Source organism: Schistocerca nitens, chromosome 8, assembly GCF_023898315.1.
Source record: "Schistocerca nitens isolate TAMUIC-IGC-003100 chromosome 8, iqSchNite1.1, whole genome shotgun sequence".
In the NCBI taxonomy this organism is placed as follows: Eukaryota; Metazoa; Arthropoda; class Insecta; order Orthoptera; family Acrididae; genus Schistocerca; species Schistocerca nitens.
Window position 1 is genome coordinate 199,780,090 of NC_064621.1, and position 18,357 is coordinate 199,798,446.

The following is an 18,357-nucleotide window of genomic DNA, read 5'->3' on the forward strand; positions in this document are numbered from 1 at the left end:
TGCGAATGAATGGAGTGTGTTTCTCTTTATATCTGACAAATGATCTGGCCAAAAGCTGATTTGCAAGTGTCTTAATTGTGCCTGTCAGCAACTTATTGAGTCCTCTTCATGTTAAATAGCACTATCTCTTCCTACATTGTTGATATTCCAACCGGGAGTTTCCACTGTTTAATATGCCTTGTGTTTACAATATAGCTAATGACTTCAGTAAAGAAGACACTGGTGTAATACTACACATTTTACATACAACAACATAAATAATCTTTGGTAATTCAACTTTAATAAATTAGTTGCAATACATTTTTGTTCAAATACACTCATCATTCACAAGAGTGCTGCCTTAGAAGCAAAATGAAACAGTGATAATCAAGTGTTGACAGCTCCATGGTGTTTATGCTAAACTCAGCATCTCCTTTGAATCAATTGTTCTTTCTTCAGTTGCAGCTTCCACTTTTTTCAGTTCAGAATCTCTATTTCTCTGCCATTTGACATGCTTCTGAAACAAATTTTCATAATGATTTATGATAATTATGTGATTCTACCATGTGAAAAAAACTTCCATTGTAAGAGTTACCATGATTGGCAAACACTGCTGTTCATCCATCTGATTGTTGGTGGGATGTAGGGACCATAGCATAAATGATGAAGATGCCAAATTTCTGAAATTATCCAGCTGATAATGTTGGTTGCCATTACATGTAACTTTTCTAGTGACTTCTTAATCTGCAACAACATACCACATGCAAACCAAACATGGAGCATAAAAAACACACTCAAATTAACCACAATTACAGCAAGAAAAGATGAAAATGATACACCATACCATAAACTGTGCTGCTGCACCAAATTTATCTTCATCATCAATTGTATTTGGATTCAAGTGCAGCTATACCAATGCCATCTGAAAAAAATAATTATTGAAATAATCATCTTTCTCGCAATGCAAGCTGCTGAAGTGACAAACAGAATGTATGTTATGATTCAAGTAGGTGATCAACTATTAGTGTCTGACCCTGCTACCTTTTTCCACATAATAGTTGCTCTTTTTGAAAAATGTGTACATTATGTCATGAAGCATTATCTGCAGATGATTATATGACATTATTTCCTGCCTTTTTAAACAAGCCACCTTAACTTCTTAAAAGGGGGAGGACTACATCTGGTGCTCCGAGTATTAGTTGAAATTTAAATGACAACAAACAATATGTCAACTACAATGGTAAAGTCTTACGAGACTTAAACAACAGAGCCAAGAAAATTATTAAACAATGTAGAGAAATTTAAAATACATGATACTGACTGGTGAACTTGTCAGAAAATAGGTTTAACTCACTAAGAACGAACAGCTAGTACCACAAATGTTTGAAACAAATCATGTTTTTTCAGTCATCACAATATTAGATAGTCCATTACCCCTACACTCACTATTTTTTCCCTACATAATCTTGTAAAATAGCAATGCAGATTTAATCTATTATCACTATGCCATTACATGTACTTACTTAAAGGTATATCTTTTCCCTCAGTGAAATTTTTAAATCTTTATTTGGCACTGCATCACTAAAAGCAAATTATCTAATCAATCAGTAATTACCTTTTGATAGCCATGTAGCATTTACTCTAAGCTTTATTACAAATATTCTGATATGTGGAGATCTGAAGATAAGTTCGTCAGTGTCAATATAAATCCTCGACATGAATGGTAGAAAATATTCTGAGCTCAAACATAATGAGGTATCTTGAACTGAATGACCACATCCTTGCCAACCAGAATGGATTCTGAAAACATCACACATGCAAAACCCAACTCTCACTTTTTCTCACATGGGATAATGAAAGTTTGGATTAAGGCAGTCAGGTGGATTTGACTCAGCACAGCATCTACACTTATTGTAAAAAGTACAATCATATTGTGTATCGAGTGAAATTATTGACTGGATTGAGATTTTTTTTAGTAGCAAGGACGCAGAAGGTTATCTGATTGGAGAGTCGTCATCAGATGAAGTAACTTTGAGTGTCTCAGGAAAATGTGTTAGGACCCTTACTGTTCATGTTTTATATTAATGATCTTGTGGACAACATTAACAGTAACCTTGGACTTTTTGCAAATGATAAAAGGAGTACTGTCTGAAAGAAGCTGCATAAATATTCAGTCAGTTCTTCATAAGATTTCAAAGTGGTGCAAAAATTGGTATCATATAGGGGTATCCTACGAGAAGAATATCAATGAGTCACAGCTGGAACTGGCCAGCTCAAACAAAAACTTAACATTTTCTAGGGATATGAAATGGAATGATCACGTAGGCTCAATAATGGGTAAAGCAGGTGGAATACTGGGGGAATACAATTGTTCTATAAAGGAGATTGCTTACAAATCACTTGTGCACCCATTCTAGGATGTTGCTCAACTGTGCGTTGGACCCCTACCATATAGGACTAACAAGGGATATTTAACAAATGGAGAGAAGATCAGTACCAACAGTCACAGATTTGTTTGACTCATGGAAAAGCATCAGACAGATGCTAAAAAACTGAACTGGCAGACTCTTGAAGAGGTAAGACATTAATTAGTCCAAGAAAACCTACTTACAAAGTTTCAAAAACCAACTTTAACTGATGGCTCTAGGAACATACAACAATCCCTTATGTATCACTCACATACGGATAGTGAGAACAAGATTAGGTTAATTACAGCAAACCGACATTTAAACAATCATTCTTCCCGCAGTCCATACATAAATAGAATGGGAAGGATCCCTGATAAATGGTACAATGGGATGTAACCTCTGACACGCACTTGACAGTGGTTTGCAGAATACAGATGTAGATGTAGGCAGTTCAGTAACATCTAAAATTGAATTGTTTTATATTAAAAGATATCGCACAAACGAACTGAGACAGAAGGGTTTCTGGCTGAATTAACAGGAAAATAACTTTCAACTGTTTTATCATGTAATCTGAATTCAAGGTGAGAATGATTATGATATACTTAGAATCCAACAGCTCCAATCTGTCTGCCTGACATTATTGTGCTGGAGATAGCTTGTAACATAAGAACTTTTTTTTTGATGTTATATCATCACTGAAGTGAGTGCTCTGCAGCAGTAGGTCTGTGATAAAATCCTTACATGAATACTGGTACTTTTTCTTTTAATTTGATCCCAAACATTAAATTCATTGAAACATTACCATACAACATCAATACAAACTTCTGCAAAAAAATGGATCAAAACACCTAGTTAGCTAAGTTGACTTTTCAAACTGTGCTTGTCTGTTCTACAGAAATTTGACAAAATATCCAAAATTATGAAGCAATCTAAATTGTACTGCACTTCAATACTACTATATAGTTGCATAGGTTATCACATTGCTTTACTGCAAATACCAATACGAAAGTCACAAGTTTGTTGTGCTCTAGGCATTGTACACATTGTTTAAACAGGCTTCAATTACTAACGACTAATTATTGGCACTCAATCAATATTACTCTTAGCACTTACCACATCTATAGAATAACTGTTGGATTAACAAGCCACCTATAAAGAAGGTACTGACAACACTTTTGTTGCATGTAGATAGACTGTTATAGCCGTTTGTCACTTGACTTCATTTACTAAGTAACAAACATTTACAAAACAGTAACCAAAAAATGCAAAGGTCCTACAATTCCCTTTCTTCATTTTCAGAATGGAATTCACAAGTTGCAGTTGAGACTACTGCAAAATTTCATCAGTATTCTGGCAAAAAAAGAAACAGAAAAAATTAAGCAATATCATCATCAGAACCCAAATTATAAAAATGTAAAAAGGTGCATACATTGAGCTTTGTGGGCATTTGTGTAGGCATACTGAAATATTAAAGTGGTTATAAGAGGACATAAGGCCATGCAATAATTCAATGGTACAAACAATAACTTCCATCACTAAACAGTATAAATTAATATCATTCACACTTAAATATTTTGAACAACTCCACTGTTAGAAACATTTCAGGGTAATTCAAACTGAGAAGCAGACTTGATACTGAAGCAGATCTTAGGTGGGATGGGCCATGATGTAGATCACAGAAACAAAACACTCATTGTTACAGAACAACAGTTTAAGAGCATGTAAATTGTAAAACTGTTGCTGATATCTACAATGTCAGCATGCAAATTTACTAAACCAAACAGACCATACACACGTAATTCAAGACTCACTGTGGAGGAACAAAAGCACCACTAGCACATACACCTGGACGGAAACCCCGGAGGGAACACTGTCAGCAGAAGTGAGCATAGGGATAATGGGCACAGATGGCTGATAAGAGGGAGAGGGTGGGGGGGGGGTGGGGGAGATGAAAGTGCAGACTGCCCCCCTACCAATCTGTTCATCAGTACACCTGATGACACTAACGTGGTCATTTGCCAAATGTTGTGCCCATTTCACATTGACATCCAGCAGTTCACATGTAACTATTTCAACATGAAGTATGCCAGGAGATGCTGAAAAATCGTGTCTCCAGTGCTATATAACTGATGGCCTTTTAGTCAGGATGCAAATACTGCAGGATACTTTTGTCTGTTGCCCAGCATGCCAGGTGCAGTACTGATCTGAACCACAAAGGAACTAGAGGAGCTAGAAGTGGCCTTGGCAAGAAGTCCCAGAAAATCAGTGTACTATTTACCACTACAGACTGGTGCACCAGGAGCATCTGCTTCCAGAGCTGTGTGCAAATTCAGCCCTACACAGTGCACTAACTGATCAATTTGGATGGGAACACCAACTCTATGCAGCCTGTGCATTGTGGTCGATGGAGAAGTTGATCCGCAAATTGCCTTCATCTTCTAATGAAGCATAGTTGTATTTATTTATTTATTTACCATGTGAACTAGAATGTCAATTGCATTCTCTTGATTTGTCCTACATGCAGAAACTAACCTTTAATAAAATGCATACAGTATTATTATTGTCAGAAATGCAATGGCGGTGTGCACCCCTGCATGACATGACCGCTGGTCTTATTGATAATTCCCTAAAAGTGAAGTTCAAAGAGCTACAAAAAGTATTACTTTTGAATACATTATGGGCACAGCAGTGATCAATGTCTTATAAATAATTACTATTAAAAACAGTCTTGATCACAATTTATTTAACAAGGTGACCGGTTTCAACCACTACTGTGGTCATCTTCAGACCTATGAGTTGTATACAAAGCTCTAATTAGAGGGCTACATACATTAAACTAAATACATAAAGTTATAAAGCTATAAAACGTTGAATTACCATTGAGTAGGAACCTCTTTCTGTTGAAGAATCACTACACTAGTGATTCTTCAACAGAAAGAGGTTCCTACTCAATGGTAATTACTACACTAGTGATTCTTCAACAGAAAAAGGTTCCTACTCAATGGTAATTCAACGTTTTATAGCTTTATGTATTTAGTTTAATGTATGTAGCCCTCTAATTAGAGCTTTGTATACAACTTATAGGTCTGAAGATGACCACAGTAGTGGTTGAAACCGGTCACCTTGTTAAATAAATCGTGATCAAGATTGTTTTTAATAGTAATTAGCTACAAAAAGATCTGTCCAATAATTTGTGTTGCTGAAATTACAACCATACTCATTTCCATCATTCACAGTATCTTTATGTACCTGACAAGTATGTAGGGTGTTATGGAAGTTCACGTTTTCAATCAATGGAGTGACACTTTATCAAAAAGAAAGAGCATTTCACAACCAACCTTCCCACCATACGCAAACTACAATCGTCAGCTAAAATACTGAGCTCTAGCTACAGTATCTGAATTAACCAGCTGATGCACGGCTCTCTATGAGGTTTCAGTTTGAGCAGGTACTCCTGACACTTGCCAAATGGTGCAACAATTTGTTTATTTCTTCTTTCTCTGTATTTCTTTCAAGGCTGCTCCTAATTCATTTAGCTTACTCTACGTTCAAGTCAAAGTGTCAACTGTCACACTGCCCAACCAATGGGCCATTGCTCCATACAATGGCTGCAAGCAGCCTATGTGGTTATCTATTACCGCAAAATACCCTGTACTTTTGTAAGATGTGTTAGTGAGTTAAATTGTTCAATTATATATTGGATTGCAAGTATGCTTTTATTCTGTTACTGTTACTCAATTCCTATGTCACTCATCACAGAAAAAGTTAATGTATGACCGTTTGGAACTACAGCATCTGCTAACTTCTGCATAAACCAGCAACTACATTTTATTTGTTGTACCACATTTCAAGTATTTATGAAACTATTTCAGCTTCCAGTACCCAAACTGTAGAAGCAATTGTCTCTGTTAGTAAGAAATGTCACATTGGTATTTTTGCTCTGCCCACCATATGAGCTTATCCTTTCATTATCCATATTACCTTTAGTGGTAATTCAAATATGCACACTTCTAAGAACTAATAGGCTGATGGCTTACCCAATTCAGAGAATTGCCATCAGTTTCTACAAATCCCATCTGTACAGTTGATATGTGCAGTCAAAATAACTAACACTGCATCCTTTTGTGCTTTAAGGCCAGAAAACTTATTCTCCTTGTGAAACAAATAGCTATGCAGCTCCACTTTCTTTGAAGAAAGTCCAATATTCCAAACCCAATGCGCAACTATGAATTCTAATCAAATACCTTTTTCCCGTTATTTACATGGTCTGACAACAGAACACTATCAAAGGAGTCTATTTAGTTCCTGTAAGTTGTTCGCATGGACAAACTGCTGAAATGGGAGTGCATCTCACTTCTCTGTCTTAAAACACTATGAACATCTTTACTGGAGGGGGCTGCTTAATGATTCAGGTGAAATTTAATGTCTACGTTTGTGAACAAAAAGACTTCCTGATTAGGAAAACAAAGAACAGTGTACTACATGATATATCATATGACATAGGGAAAAAATATATCTAGCACACTATGTGATACAACTTTGTATTTGCCAAGCAATGAACAGAGCTTAATGATATGGTCTCCATAAGACAAAACCGTATTTTAAAACTCAGTAACACACAGCTGTTACAGGCTGAGCACAAATCCAGACAGGACAAAGATGTGTTGACATTTGCATGTAGTCTCAACTGGCTACATTCACGTAAATGCCACAATCAAAATTAGGAAACCAAGAAAAAAAGTCAATGATCACCTCACACAGTTATCACAATCCAAAACTAAACATGCCCCAAACACTGCAGAGTAGGAAAAGCAACTTCGGTCATCATTTGTGTGTCTAATGCAAGAAATACTAAATTAAAATAGAACAAGTTTCTGTACTTGCTGGGACAAGTTTCACGCTATATTTCAAATGTTTGCCCGTTTTCCAAACTTCACACTATCTCTTTCTAAGGTTATAAAATTTAAATCTTTCCTTGTTCAATGAGTACACATTCCACCTTTCATTCACAACATTTTCAGCCTGAATAAGTCTATGGCATATAAAGATGCTATTCCTCAAATCAAAGTTCAAAATACATGTGTTTCATGAATGTAAGATTCACATTGAAATGAATTGCTTATCTGAATGTATCAAGTGAATGCTACCGAAAACAAAATTAAAGAAACCTTTGAAAAATGAGACACAGCTGTATGGACATAAGAGATCTTGTGGCAAGTCACTATTAAATCAAATAACGAGAAAGTGAAAGGAATATGTATGGTGGGTATTTAAAGAAAAACTTGACAATGTTGGGGAGTGAGATGAAGTAGAACTGTGACGAAACATCATGAGAAAAATTTAACAAAACCCCGTAGATCTGAATAAGAGAGAGGCACCTGGTGCAGTTGACATTCCCTTTGACTTATGGTTTCTGTAGTGTCAGCTGAAACCAGTAATTTAATCTGAAATGGAGTGTTTGCACACGACAAATTATGTTCTGTCACTGTGCCTCTCTCACTGACAAATATTCTTTCCAAAAAACATTATGTGATAAAAGCCTGGGATGTGTGAAAGGTAAACAGTATTGCCAATTACAGAATAAAAGCTTTTGAAATTTGTTGTTACTGAAGAAGGGCAAAGAGTATATTCAGAGCATTTGTATATCTTAAAGCATTTGACAATGTCGACTGGAATGTATCATTCAGTATTGCTCACCAAACAGGAATCAGCTTTAATAACTACACACATGAAACTGGAGTAGTTCTCTATGGTAATAAGAATCAGCTAGCATTCAAGAAGGGGGTATGGCAAAACTGCTCCTTATCCCCATACTTACCTAATCTGCACATACAGAAGTAAATCAACAGAGCAAGAGAAGTAGTAAACAAATGAGTAACATTTCATGGGGATAAGGTGAACATGTTGAGATTTTGCCAATGATGTAGTGTTAATCACAGAAAGAAAAACAGACCTGCAAAAAAACTCCTGAACACAATGGATAGCATAATGGAGGAGGAATTCCATACGACAGTAAACACACACAAAAAAAGTTCTAGTCTGCTGTAGACACAAGGAAAGTAAGACAGCAGTACAGTCACAAGTGATGGAAGAAGCTACAAGGAGAAGTGTGCAGGAACACCAAGAATGTTTTTAATAAGAAGAAAAGCATTCACTACAAAGAATAGAAGCCTTGATGTGAGAAAACAATGTAGATCTACATGTGGAGCACTGCAACACATGCCAGTTAAGTTTGGACGATAGAAGTGAGAAAGGAGAAGGGGCTCGCTGCATTTGAAACACAGTGCTACAGAAGAATTATGAAAATCAGCTGGAGAGAAATGATCCCAAATGAGGAAGTTTTCATTAGAGCAAGCGACAAAAGAAGCCTCATGAGAAACAAAACGAAAGGCTCAGCCGATAGGCCATATACCTCAACATGACAATCTATTGAAAAGAATGTTTGGTAAGCAGCAGAAGGTAGAAATTACAAAGAGAGACCCAGACCGGAGTACATTAAACAAATAATGGAGGAAATTAGTTGTTCTTCATACTACGAGCTAAAACTGAAGTCTGACAAGCAAGAAGGATGGGGAGCTCCTACCACACATGTTCACAGCTGCTGACAGATATGTATACAATTCTTAAGTTAAGTAACAGTGCAATGGCTAACATGTGACCAGATGAGAGAGGAAATTCAGATTTTAAGATGGTAAAATTAGCAATTGTAAGTAGGGATTTATTAATGCAAAAAAATTGCGATGTGCACATTTTCTAAACTGCAAGTATCGCATACAAAAAAAGGAACTGGATTAATTACTTTTGAATACATTATGGGAGTGACAGTGATCAATGTGTTGCAAATATTTACTATTAAAAACAGTCTCGCTCAAGATTTATTTATTAAGGTGACCAGTTTCAACCACTACTGTGGTCATCTTCAGACCATTTAGTAGGAACCTCTTTCTGCTGGGGAATCACTACTCCAGCAGAAAGAGGTTCCTACTCAATGGTCTGAATATGACCAGAGTAGTGGTCGAAACCGGTCACCTTAATAAATAAATTGTGATCTCAAAGACTGTTTTTAATAGTAAATAAAGACACTGGATTACTCCAATTTAAATCCACTACAAGACACCTTAATGTAATTCACATAATGCATCTGCTACGTAAATATTAAATGCAGCAAGAAACATGCATTTCAATTTATAAAATGAATAATTTTATACTTGCAGTGGATAACTGCCACACAAACCTGTTACATACAATCTGCTGAGATATATATATCTCAGAATAAAGATGAAAATGACAGCCACTGTAATGAACTATAAGAACAGATCCAAAACTGAAATGAGCTGATATACACTATGGGTCTGTTACATAAATGTAACCTCTTAGGACAATGTGTTCTCAATACCACACACAGATTCTAACAGTTCTACTTTATAGGCATAGGCAGTCAGTTTTCAACACACACACACACACACACACACACACACACACACACACACACACACACACACACACACACACAGAGAGAGAGAGAGAGAGAGAGAGAGAGAGAGAGAGAGAGAGAGAGAGATATGGAGGGAGGGGGGAGTGTCTATATTTGGAGGAAGGGGGTGGGAGTCAGGTAAAAAAAAAAGTGTACACTGATTTCATTGTTTCCAGATTATATCCCATCCACTCCTTCAAATCTTCCATATACTTCACTTGTTTGACATAATGGCTCCTACAAGACCTATAATTTTATTTTTTGTTACAATTGGTCAATCAGACTTATCTCCACTTGTTAAAGTACACACTTCCTTGAGTGCAATGAACTAAAGATTATAATAGTCAAAGGTCAGTGGCCTGTGAATATATCTTGACAGTGTTTAAACAGAAGAGAATAAGCAGGAGTTCCAAGATAGCCATTTTTCAGAAATTACAGACATAAGTTTTTATTATATAAATATGTTAAAATTTACACAACAAGCAACAAAAATTTGCTAATGAATAGTGCCGATATATGTTCAAATATTCCACATAAGACACACATCTCTACAAAAACAGTGACTACTGCTTACAAATAAATGTAAATCAGTTCACAACTTAATCACATGTTTTTCAACATTTACAAATTCCACATGTCCATTTTAAACACTTAACAAAATGTACAGAAATCTCAACAATGCATTCCAATTAAGTTTGGAAAACTTATAAGGACCATAAATAAAATTCTGAAAACAAATTAACAGTACATATATGTACACAGTGCAACAGTTCTTCATAAGTTAAGAATTACCATCTATGTACACGATTCAGAAGACCCACGAACAGCACATACAAGAATATTTCATAGTAAAATCATCTACGTTGCATCAACATTTATTCCGTTTTTCTGATCAAGCTTATTGCTGTTGGTTTTCACCATGTAAATGAAGAAAGTCAATATCTCCTTCTCTTTAACAGGTATGGATTTAAAGTGCTTCATCAGTGTCTGAAAATAAAAACCAACAAATGCAATAGAACTAAATAATATTATTTCAAAGTATAAAGAATTTAATGGCCTTAAAACAATTGCCACATCCATCAATGACACAAAACACTTTAGTGTAATGAAACCATCCAATAAAAGATGCTGTATTAATCAATACAGTTTTACAATGTAGTTCTGCATCATGACGAACAGTACGCAATATCAGACACTACTAGGCCATATTATTGCACTTGTTATTGAGCTCTTGCCTTTAAAGTATAAACAGAAGGGAGGAAAACAAATTCTGATTAGTATACAATAGAAAGATGTAAAACCACTGTAAAAACTCTTACAGAAAAGAGAAATAATATTCTGATTCACTAAAGCTCTGACCAGGCATAAAGGCCGGTACCTACCAGTGCCTGATGTTGCACTTTTGCCTAGTTATTAGCTCTCTCTCTCTCTCTCTCTAACATTCGAAACTGACAATGCCGTGCATCTGGAGTTACCCAGTTCGAGCACCAGTAGAACAACACTGGCAAGTCAGTATGTAGATTTTCACAAAATTCTATTTTCATTCCTTATTGAGTTATTAGTTTTGACAATTTGACTAAGTTTGTTTTATGGTATTATTTGTGCAATTTATTGATTTAATTATTGAGTGGAAGTGTTTTTACAAGCTGAAAATGAAGAAAGCTGGAAGAGAGAGATTTCCTATATGCCACGTGTGTTATATTTACAAACAACTCCCAACACGACACTGACAGCAGGAAAGATGCACTGAAAAAGGCAACAATTTGGTGGCAATGCGAACCCATAATCCAAAATATCTTAAATATTTAAAACATGTTGACAATGATGGTGAACTGTTAGCATCTACATGCACACACATTAGGAAAGAATGCACAAGTCGACATAATCAATAGTGATGATATCAAGAAATTTACGGCAATGGTGAGTATCCAAACACCAGAAAAATTGAGAAAAAAGTTAATTAAAAAATAAATTTTATAGGATCTGGTAGATCTATGAGACATATTAAACTAAATAGGTTTTAAATACAAGCATCAGAAAGATTGTAGATAATTTTCACCGTAACGCAATGACTTAGTGGTCTAGATAATTAAATTGTTGTGGACAATGAATTCACCATGCACTTCAGGTACATCACCTACATTCTGTTTGGATGAACTTTGATTATCATTACTCAAAAACCATTCACTTAAGAACATCTGGCAGAATTTGATCCAAAGTGGGGTCCTTAAGGTACCTGTTTGGAACAAGGCCATGTTAACTGTTGTGCATAGGGGATGAGTTAAGACTAGTTTTGTTAAAGTAAGTCAATTAGTTTACAAATGTATCAAAACAAACAAGTCAGAAAATTATAATTCGGAAATAAAATCAGCTAAGTTTAAAAATTGTATTAGACCAGTTTCTTGAATTTACTGGGTAAATATTCTATCATCGCCAACAACGTCAAGTATCATTCTGTAGTCATGAAATTAGCTCCAACACAGGAAACATTGTAGGCCGACATAGCCACTTGAGCAGCTGCAAAAAATACTGCCTTTTCAACTGCACACATAAGAGCTGGAGTGTTGGATAAGAAAGATGAACCGCTAGAAGTACTGACAAATGAAAGGGGGTACCAAGTAGTACCACTTAATTGCCAGTATAACCAGACTGCTCCTTTGGGTCAAGTGAAGAGAGAAGAAGCCAAGAAAAATAACATTCTTAAAATCTTAGATGTTGAGCACTTACTTCACAAGCTAACAATGTAGAAACTCATTTAGCATGGACAAAATCCACATGAAGATTTTGAGGCAGAAGTAGCCTGAGACACCACACCCGAGCCTAAAATCAACCACAATGACACCTTACTAGTGAAGACGATGAGAGCACCAAAGAAGACAAATAAGGAAAATGAAATGAGGAGGATGACAAGTCAAAACTGAGATGGACAACAGACATTTTATGCTTTGCTCAAATTGCTGTGCAGAAGTAACATTTATAATTTAATACAATACTTTAATGTAAACAAATTGTACTGTTACTGTTTAGTGTTTTTCGTAACCAAAACCCACAATATCAGACTGGATTCCATTGGAAACTGGTGTGCTCAGCTACATACACTTCAGAAAACTATGATAGTATTCACAGGAATCAGTCACCTAGTAATCTGGTTTTTACTGCAGATCTAGATTTGTTACCTTATAAGTAACATCAGTGCATTTAAAATGTTGTACAGACCAATTACGCATTTTATTAGCCTGGTATTTTGCTCGAAATTCCAGCAGTTATATTTATTGCCCAGATACGCATTTTTGCCAGTGATTTACATACATGCCCACCTCTGATATTAATACCTAACTGTCCATAATTTTACAAACTGTAGACTGCAAGAATCAAAGGAAAAGACTTTTACAATGTTTTTAAATTCCAACAAATAGTGTAACATTTCACTGCAAAAAATTAGTGAACTCCAAATCACAAACTAATCTTAGATAAAAAAGCAATATTCTTCTCTAACAAACAGCAATAAACAACATGCGAAGTGATTAAGTGCCATTTTCGTTGTTTAAAGAACCGCTGTGCGACAAGAGTACTTATTTCCATTGTTAGCGACAAACCTCTTCCATGTAAATTAAAAGCTAACTGTTTTCTGATGTTAATCAGCATCTAATTGGCAATTTTAGGTGCCACACAGAATTTCTGATGCCTGGCAGAAATTCAAGGCACATACATTAGCTTGGTCATGCTGGAAAATTCGGGTCAACAGAAACCTCCGATCTTACTCGTCGGCTTTGACCCGTGACGTAAGCGTGTTGTGGTGTGTGACGTCATTACGGCGCGGAGTTTTGTTTGTGATTGTGGCGTGTTTGTAGATGTCGTGGGGATGTTTGTTGTGCCCTCTGGTGGTGTGTTCATGGTTTACGTTTGTTTGGTTTGTTGGGGTCAGTTTGCTGTTGCTCAGTGGTGAGTGCTGTGTTCATGGTTTTGAAGCGGAATGTGTATTAGTGAGTTAACGGTTTTGTGTGATGGTTAATGTAATGGTTATTGCTGTACGTTGTGTGAGTTTGTTATTGAGTGTATTCGGTTGTGGTTTTTTGTTCAGGAATGGATATGAAAGACCGTATGAATAGTGTTCGGTTGAGGGCGATATACCGTTAGACCTGATCAAGTTTCTACAGCTATTCGGATTAATTGCCGAAGTTGTAAAGTGCTCTCTTTGCCGTGTGTGTGTGTGTGTGTGTGTGTGTGTGTGTGTGTGTGTGTGTGAGATTGTGGTGGCCAATCTAGGTTGTGGGGCTGGAACTGTATTGGGTGTTGGGATCGGGAGATTCTGTTGAGCTATATACGTCAAGGGAAGTGTTCGATCCTAATTTATGGGATCGGGAGTTACTGTAGATCTATGTTGGTCAAGGGAAGTGTCTGATTCTGGATAAGAATGTGTTTTTTTTGGTATTTGGTCAGTTTCGTGATGTTGATTTTTTTCGTCGTTTTGCGTGGTTTTGTATGGCGGTCGGTGGCTACATTTGTGTATATTTAGTTTCTCCCCACCCAAAAACCCCCAATTTCCCACGCTTGTCCCGTTAGAGTCATTAGGATTTTTGTGAAACCTGTGTATTTCAGTGTTTATGATACGTATGCGATGTTTTTATATCCGCCATATTGGAATTTTCGTTTATGGTCGTTTCCGCCGTATTTGTGACGTCATGGGTCAAAGCCGACGGGTAAGATCGGACGCTTCTGTATTTCCGAAAATTCTTCCAGATACAGAAGAAAGCGATTTTTGAGGTTTCAGTGTCAATGAAATCACTGCACAAATAATGAATCTGGCAAAGAGTTTAAATGAGCTTGAATATGTCTAAGAAGGATCGAATTAGTGGCTGAAGATTGAAGCACGTGAACCTGGCTTCCAGTACATGAGTGACACCAAATTGTGAATGTTGCTTCAAGATACAACAAAGAATGGAACACCGAAAGTTAAAGTGGGGATGAAGATAGTGACCTTGTTAGTGATTGTACCTTACTGCAATGTGTTGATACTCTTCTGGAATATATGGGACAGAAGATGTTTCAGCACACTGAAATTTTTGCTGCAAGGAAAATTAAATGCTATGCAAAAATGTCAACTCCTTTCACACACAGACCAATATCACAAACTAATTTAAGAAATGAACAGACCTACAGTACCTATGCACAGATCTTGAATAAACTTTCAAACAAAGCATGTGTTTGTAAATAAATATTATTTGCATTTTTCAATTATTCATCCATCTTCTCCCCACATTACACCAATAATCAGGGACATACTGTACAATGATTTTAATTAATCCAGGAACTACTACGAGCAACAGACATGCATGTGGCTACCATGTGTACACAACTTAAGGTCTGGCAACAGTGCTGTTACAGCCACCCACCAGTACACCTTGACCAAATCTATATTATATATAAGAGATGGAAAATGAAGGTAGGGACATACGAAACAGAATGATTTGTAAGAAAATATTTTCTCCCCCACAACACAACTTCAGTTGCAGTCTTGGGTGATAAATTGCAATTTTAAAAATGAAATGTCTTGTGTTGCACAAAGATTGCAAATTCTGTCAACTGTACAATACACCATTATCATATTCACCATCATTTTGATCTTGACTTAGCCTAGTTTTTCTTCTTTTAAAAGTAGTAACATTATAAGCATGGCACAAGCTGACTGCAGCAGAATAGCAGCTCTCTGCATGGCAACACAATGAAATTTGTTTTTCCAACAAGTACTTACATCAGCTAATTGAGCTTTGTTTATGCCTGGCCTCGTTGCCACTTTGTAATGGCGTTTGTACCTTCGTAACGTATTCACCTGCAGCTGAAACAAGTCCACTTCAGGAACATCTGTATCAGTTTCATTTGAGTCATCTTCTGAATCCTTCCTCCGTCTTTGTTTTGTTCGTGCACACTGTATGACAGTCTTATGATAATCACATATGTATATGTGCCTCGCCTGGAAACACGTAAACATTATACATACAATCTCATAACAATGTGATATTTATTTGGTTACTCAAGCATATTTTGCCATTAAGCAGCTTTATGCTAACAGCTGACAGCAACAATATGGAATGCTCTCACTATCAACATGCAATGTGTAATTTCCTGTTAAGTAGATTATAAGAAGTCCTACCACCTATAGCAAACAGCAATTCAAACGGGGGTGGTTGGGGGGCAGGTGGAGGGAAGGTGAGTGAGCTAGATTGAAAGGGCTAGTAGCTCTTGCTAAACTAAGGATGAAAATAAATAAGCAGAAACCAAATAGAAAAATTACACCGCAACCTTAAATTGCTTATAAGAGCAACATATGCAAAAGTCTTTTTCAGCATATTAAATTTACTCAGTCATAATTTCCCTGCGTCTCAACTTACATAAATCAAATGTCCAATGCAGCAATTGCAGGTTTACTGTAGGAACACTGGTACCTAAGAAATCTTCCAGAAAATACGATAAAATACTAAAAGTGAGGAACATCATGGTGTCGCACCATGTTGCTTATCAAGAATGGTGTGGGATTTGAAAAAAATCAACATTGAAATTACTACCACAAACAACTGTGTCACTTCTAGTTTGGTGCCAAAGCTCCTTAAGGGAGACAGCACACACAGTACCAGGACTGTGGAAGGGATTAAGATGTGATACATCACTTCCCTTTCCCTTCCAAAATTAGACATGGCTGGCACAATCACAAATAAGGGGCCACTACTAGTCACCAAGACATCTGCTGATATGGAGCGTATGATGCCAACAAAGAACAAGGAACTCAGATCAATCTTTTATCACAATTCTGCCCTGACACTTTCTTATTAACCACCATCATTGGCTTTTGTAACTCTGAGACTTATCTTTAGCATAGGTTTTGTTGGTAGGTAAGTGTAAACACAAAAAAACAAACGGGGGAAAAAGGGGGGGCGAGGACAATAATACCACAGATCAGCCATTTTACCTTCTACCACAGAGGACTCTGATCACAGCAAACTACACTAACATGCACAGCATAATATTCATACAGTGTGAAGTACCACTGAAATAATAATAAAAATAATAATAAATCTAAAAATGGGGAACGATCATACACAAAGAAGTGGGTGGATCAGTCAGATGGGAAACATAACAGCACTCTTCAATAAAGAACCACTCACTTTAATAAGAAATATTACGCATACAAAAAGTTGTGGCGTACATACTCAAATTTGAGATACATGGTGTTTACAGTGAATGTTAAATGACTTATCCCTGGTAGTTTGTCAACTAATGAATCAACGTTAATTTACTACTCTTTAAACTGCGAAAAACACTAGTACTTTCTCAGTAGATTATGTGACATTATTAGTCTGATGCAATACGTTGGAACGTCTATGTGAAAGATTTCGTACTGTGTTATTTCGTGCGAATCCGAGGCATTCTTTCCTGATGGTATCACTAGTTTTAGAATTTTAAATATGCCCCCATCATCCAATGTGTTTTACACGTTCAGCACCGTCGGACTCACTTGCTGTGAACGAACGTCAAACTGACGGCGTTTCACTAAAGCTGCGCAATAGTATGAATATAACGCATAAAGCTTTGCTTTGTTGGGTGGAGTACTAACATTTTAATGTTAACGAAATACCGAGTAAAGCAATTAGTGAATAAAAATAGACGCTGAGATTACCACACGGTCTATGTGCAGTTTTAATCTTCTTTGAGTGACGATCTTTTGTATTCGTTTGCTGTATGACGCGTTACCAGCTGGTCGCATACATCTCTCCCCATCATCCACTAGACAGCACACTTGGTCCGGTGGGCCCCTTGAATCTTCTTCGCCAGTGCTGAATCCGTTCATCCTCGCAGAAACATTTGTCTTAACTGCAATTAACACAGATCTAAAAGAAAATGCTATTCAGCAAAACTGTACAAAACACAGTCAAGTTGTCACCTGTGACAACTGATTCAACTGGCTCTAACACCAACTACTACGGAAGATTATCATTTAAAACAAGCATCATTCACTCCATAAATACTGTCTCTAACTATTATATTAAACTTACACATTTACTACGACGCTCTGTCGCACTTCTTACAAGCAATGGCGAAAGTTTGTTGTCATGGCTGGAGAGTCAATACACAAGCGTTGTGATTGGATGGTTCAAACAGTCCACGCCCACAATAAGCAGTGAATAATTTTGTGAGGATTTCTTCAAACTGGATGAATAGAGACAGAAGAGTTTGAATTTATAGAATACTTACAGTGGTATAATACCAGTCATACTTCCAATTCTCTTTTATAAAACCATGAAATGGTGAAATAACGTAATTTGACATGACAACCCTCTACAAAAGAAACCTCCCGCTAGAACTTCTATTCATATTCTGATTGGCGGTTGCTGATCTCTTTGATATTGTAAAAGAGACCGTACGATTGGTCTGGTTTTCGCGGCCTATCTAAAATCAGCCAATGAAAAACATCCTGATTCTCCTATGTTGCGTCCATGTACC

General features: G+C 36.6%; 1 protein-coding gene across 3 annotated transcripts; it reads right to left on the reverse strand.

The window, feature by feature from the left end:
• Positions 1 to 258: 258 nt before the first annotated feature.
• On the reverse strand, positions 259 to 18,152 carry LOC126198712 (histone deacetylase complex subunit SAP30 homolog). 3 transcript variants are annotated; one of them, XM_049935227.1, is made up of 8 exons: positions 17,910 to 18,152; positions 17,534 to 17,727; positions 15,614 to 15,832; positions 10,654 to 10,848; positions 3,501 to 3,737; positions 824 to 901; positions 575 to 723; positions 259 to 493 (listed from the first exon to the last, which is right to left on the reverse strand). In XM_049935227.1, the coding sequence occupies exons 1-4, from the start codon at positions 17,911 to 17,913 to the stop codon at positions 10,720 to 10,722; spliced, it is 546 nt and encodes a 181-aa protein (XP_049791184.1). In that variant the 5' UTR covers positions 17,914 to 18,152; the 3' UTR covers positions 259 to 493; positions 575 to 723; positions 824 to 901; positions 3,501 to 3,737; positions 10,654 to 10,719. The 3 variants fall into 3 exon arrangements, with proteins under 3 accessions (XP_049791184.1, XP_049791182.1, XP_049791185.1); XM_049935225.1 differs by having other exon boundaries at positions 259 to 496; XM_049935228.1 differs by lacking the exon at positions 3,501 to 3,737 and having other exon boundaries at positions 259 to 496.
• Between the last annotated feature and the right edge of the window lie 205 nt (positions 18,153 to 18,357).

Bases quoted from the DNA above. Each gene is read 5' to 3' on its own strand.
- LOC126198712 (XM_049935228.1), bottom strand. The intron at 15,833-17,533 runs GTAATCTCAGCG...ACGTGTTTCCAG, and splicing joins AACTGCACATAGACCGTGTG to GCGAGGCACATATACATATG. The intron at 10,849-15,613 runs GTAAGTACTTGT...TTTTATTTTCAG, and splicing joins ACAAAGCTCAATTAGCTGAT to ACACTGATGAAGCACTTTAA.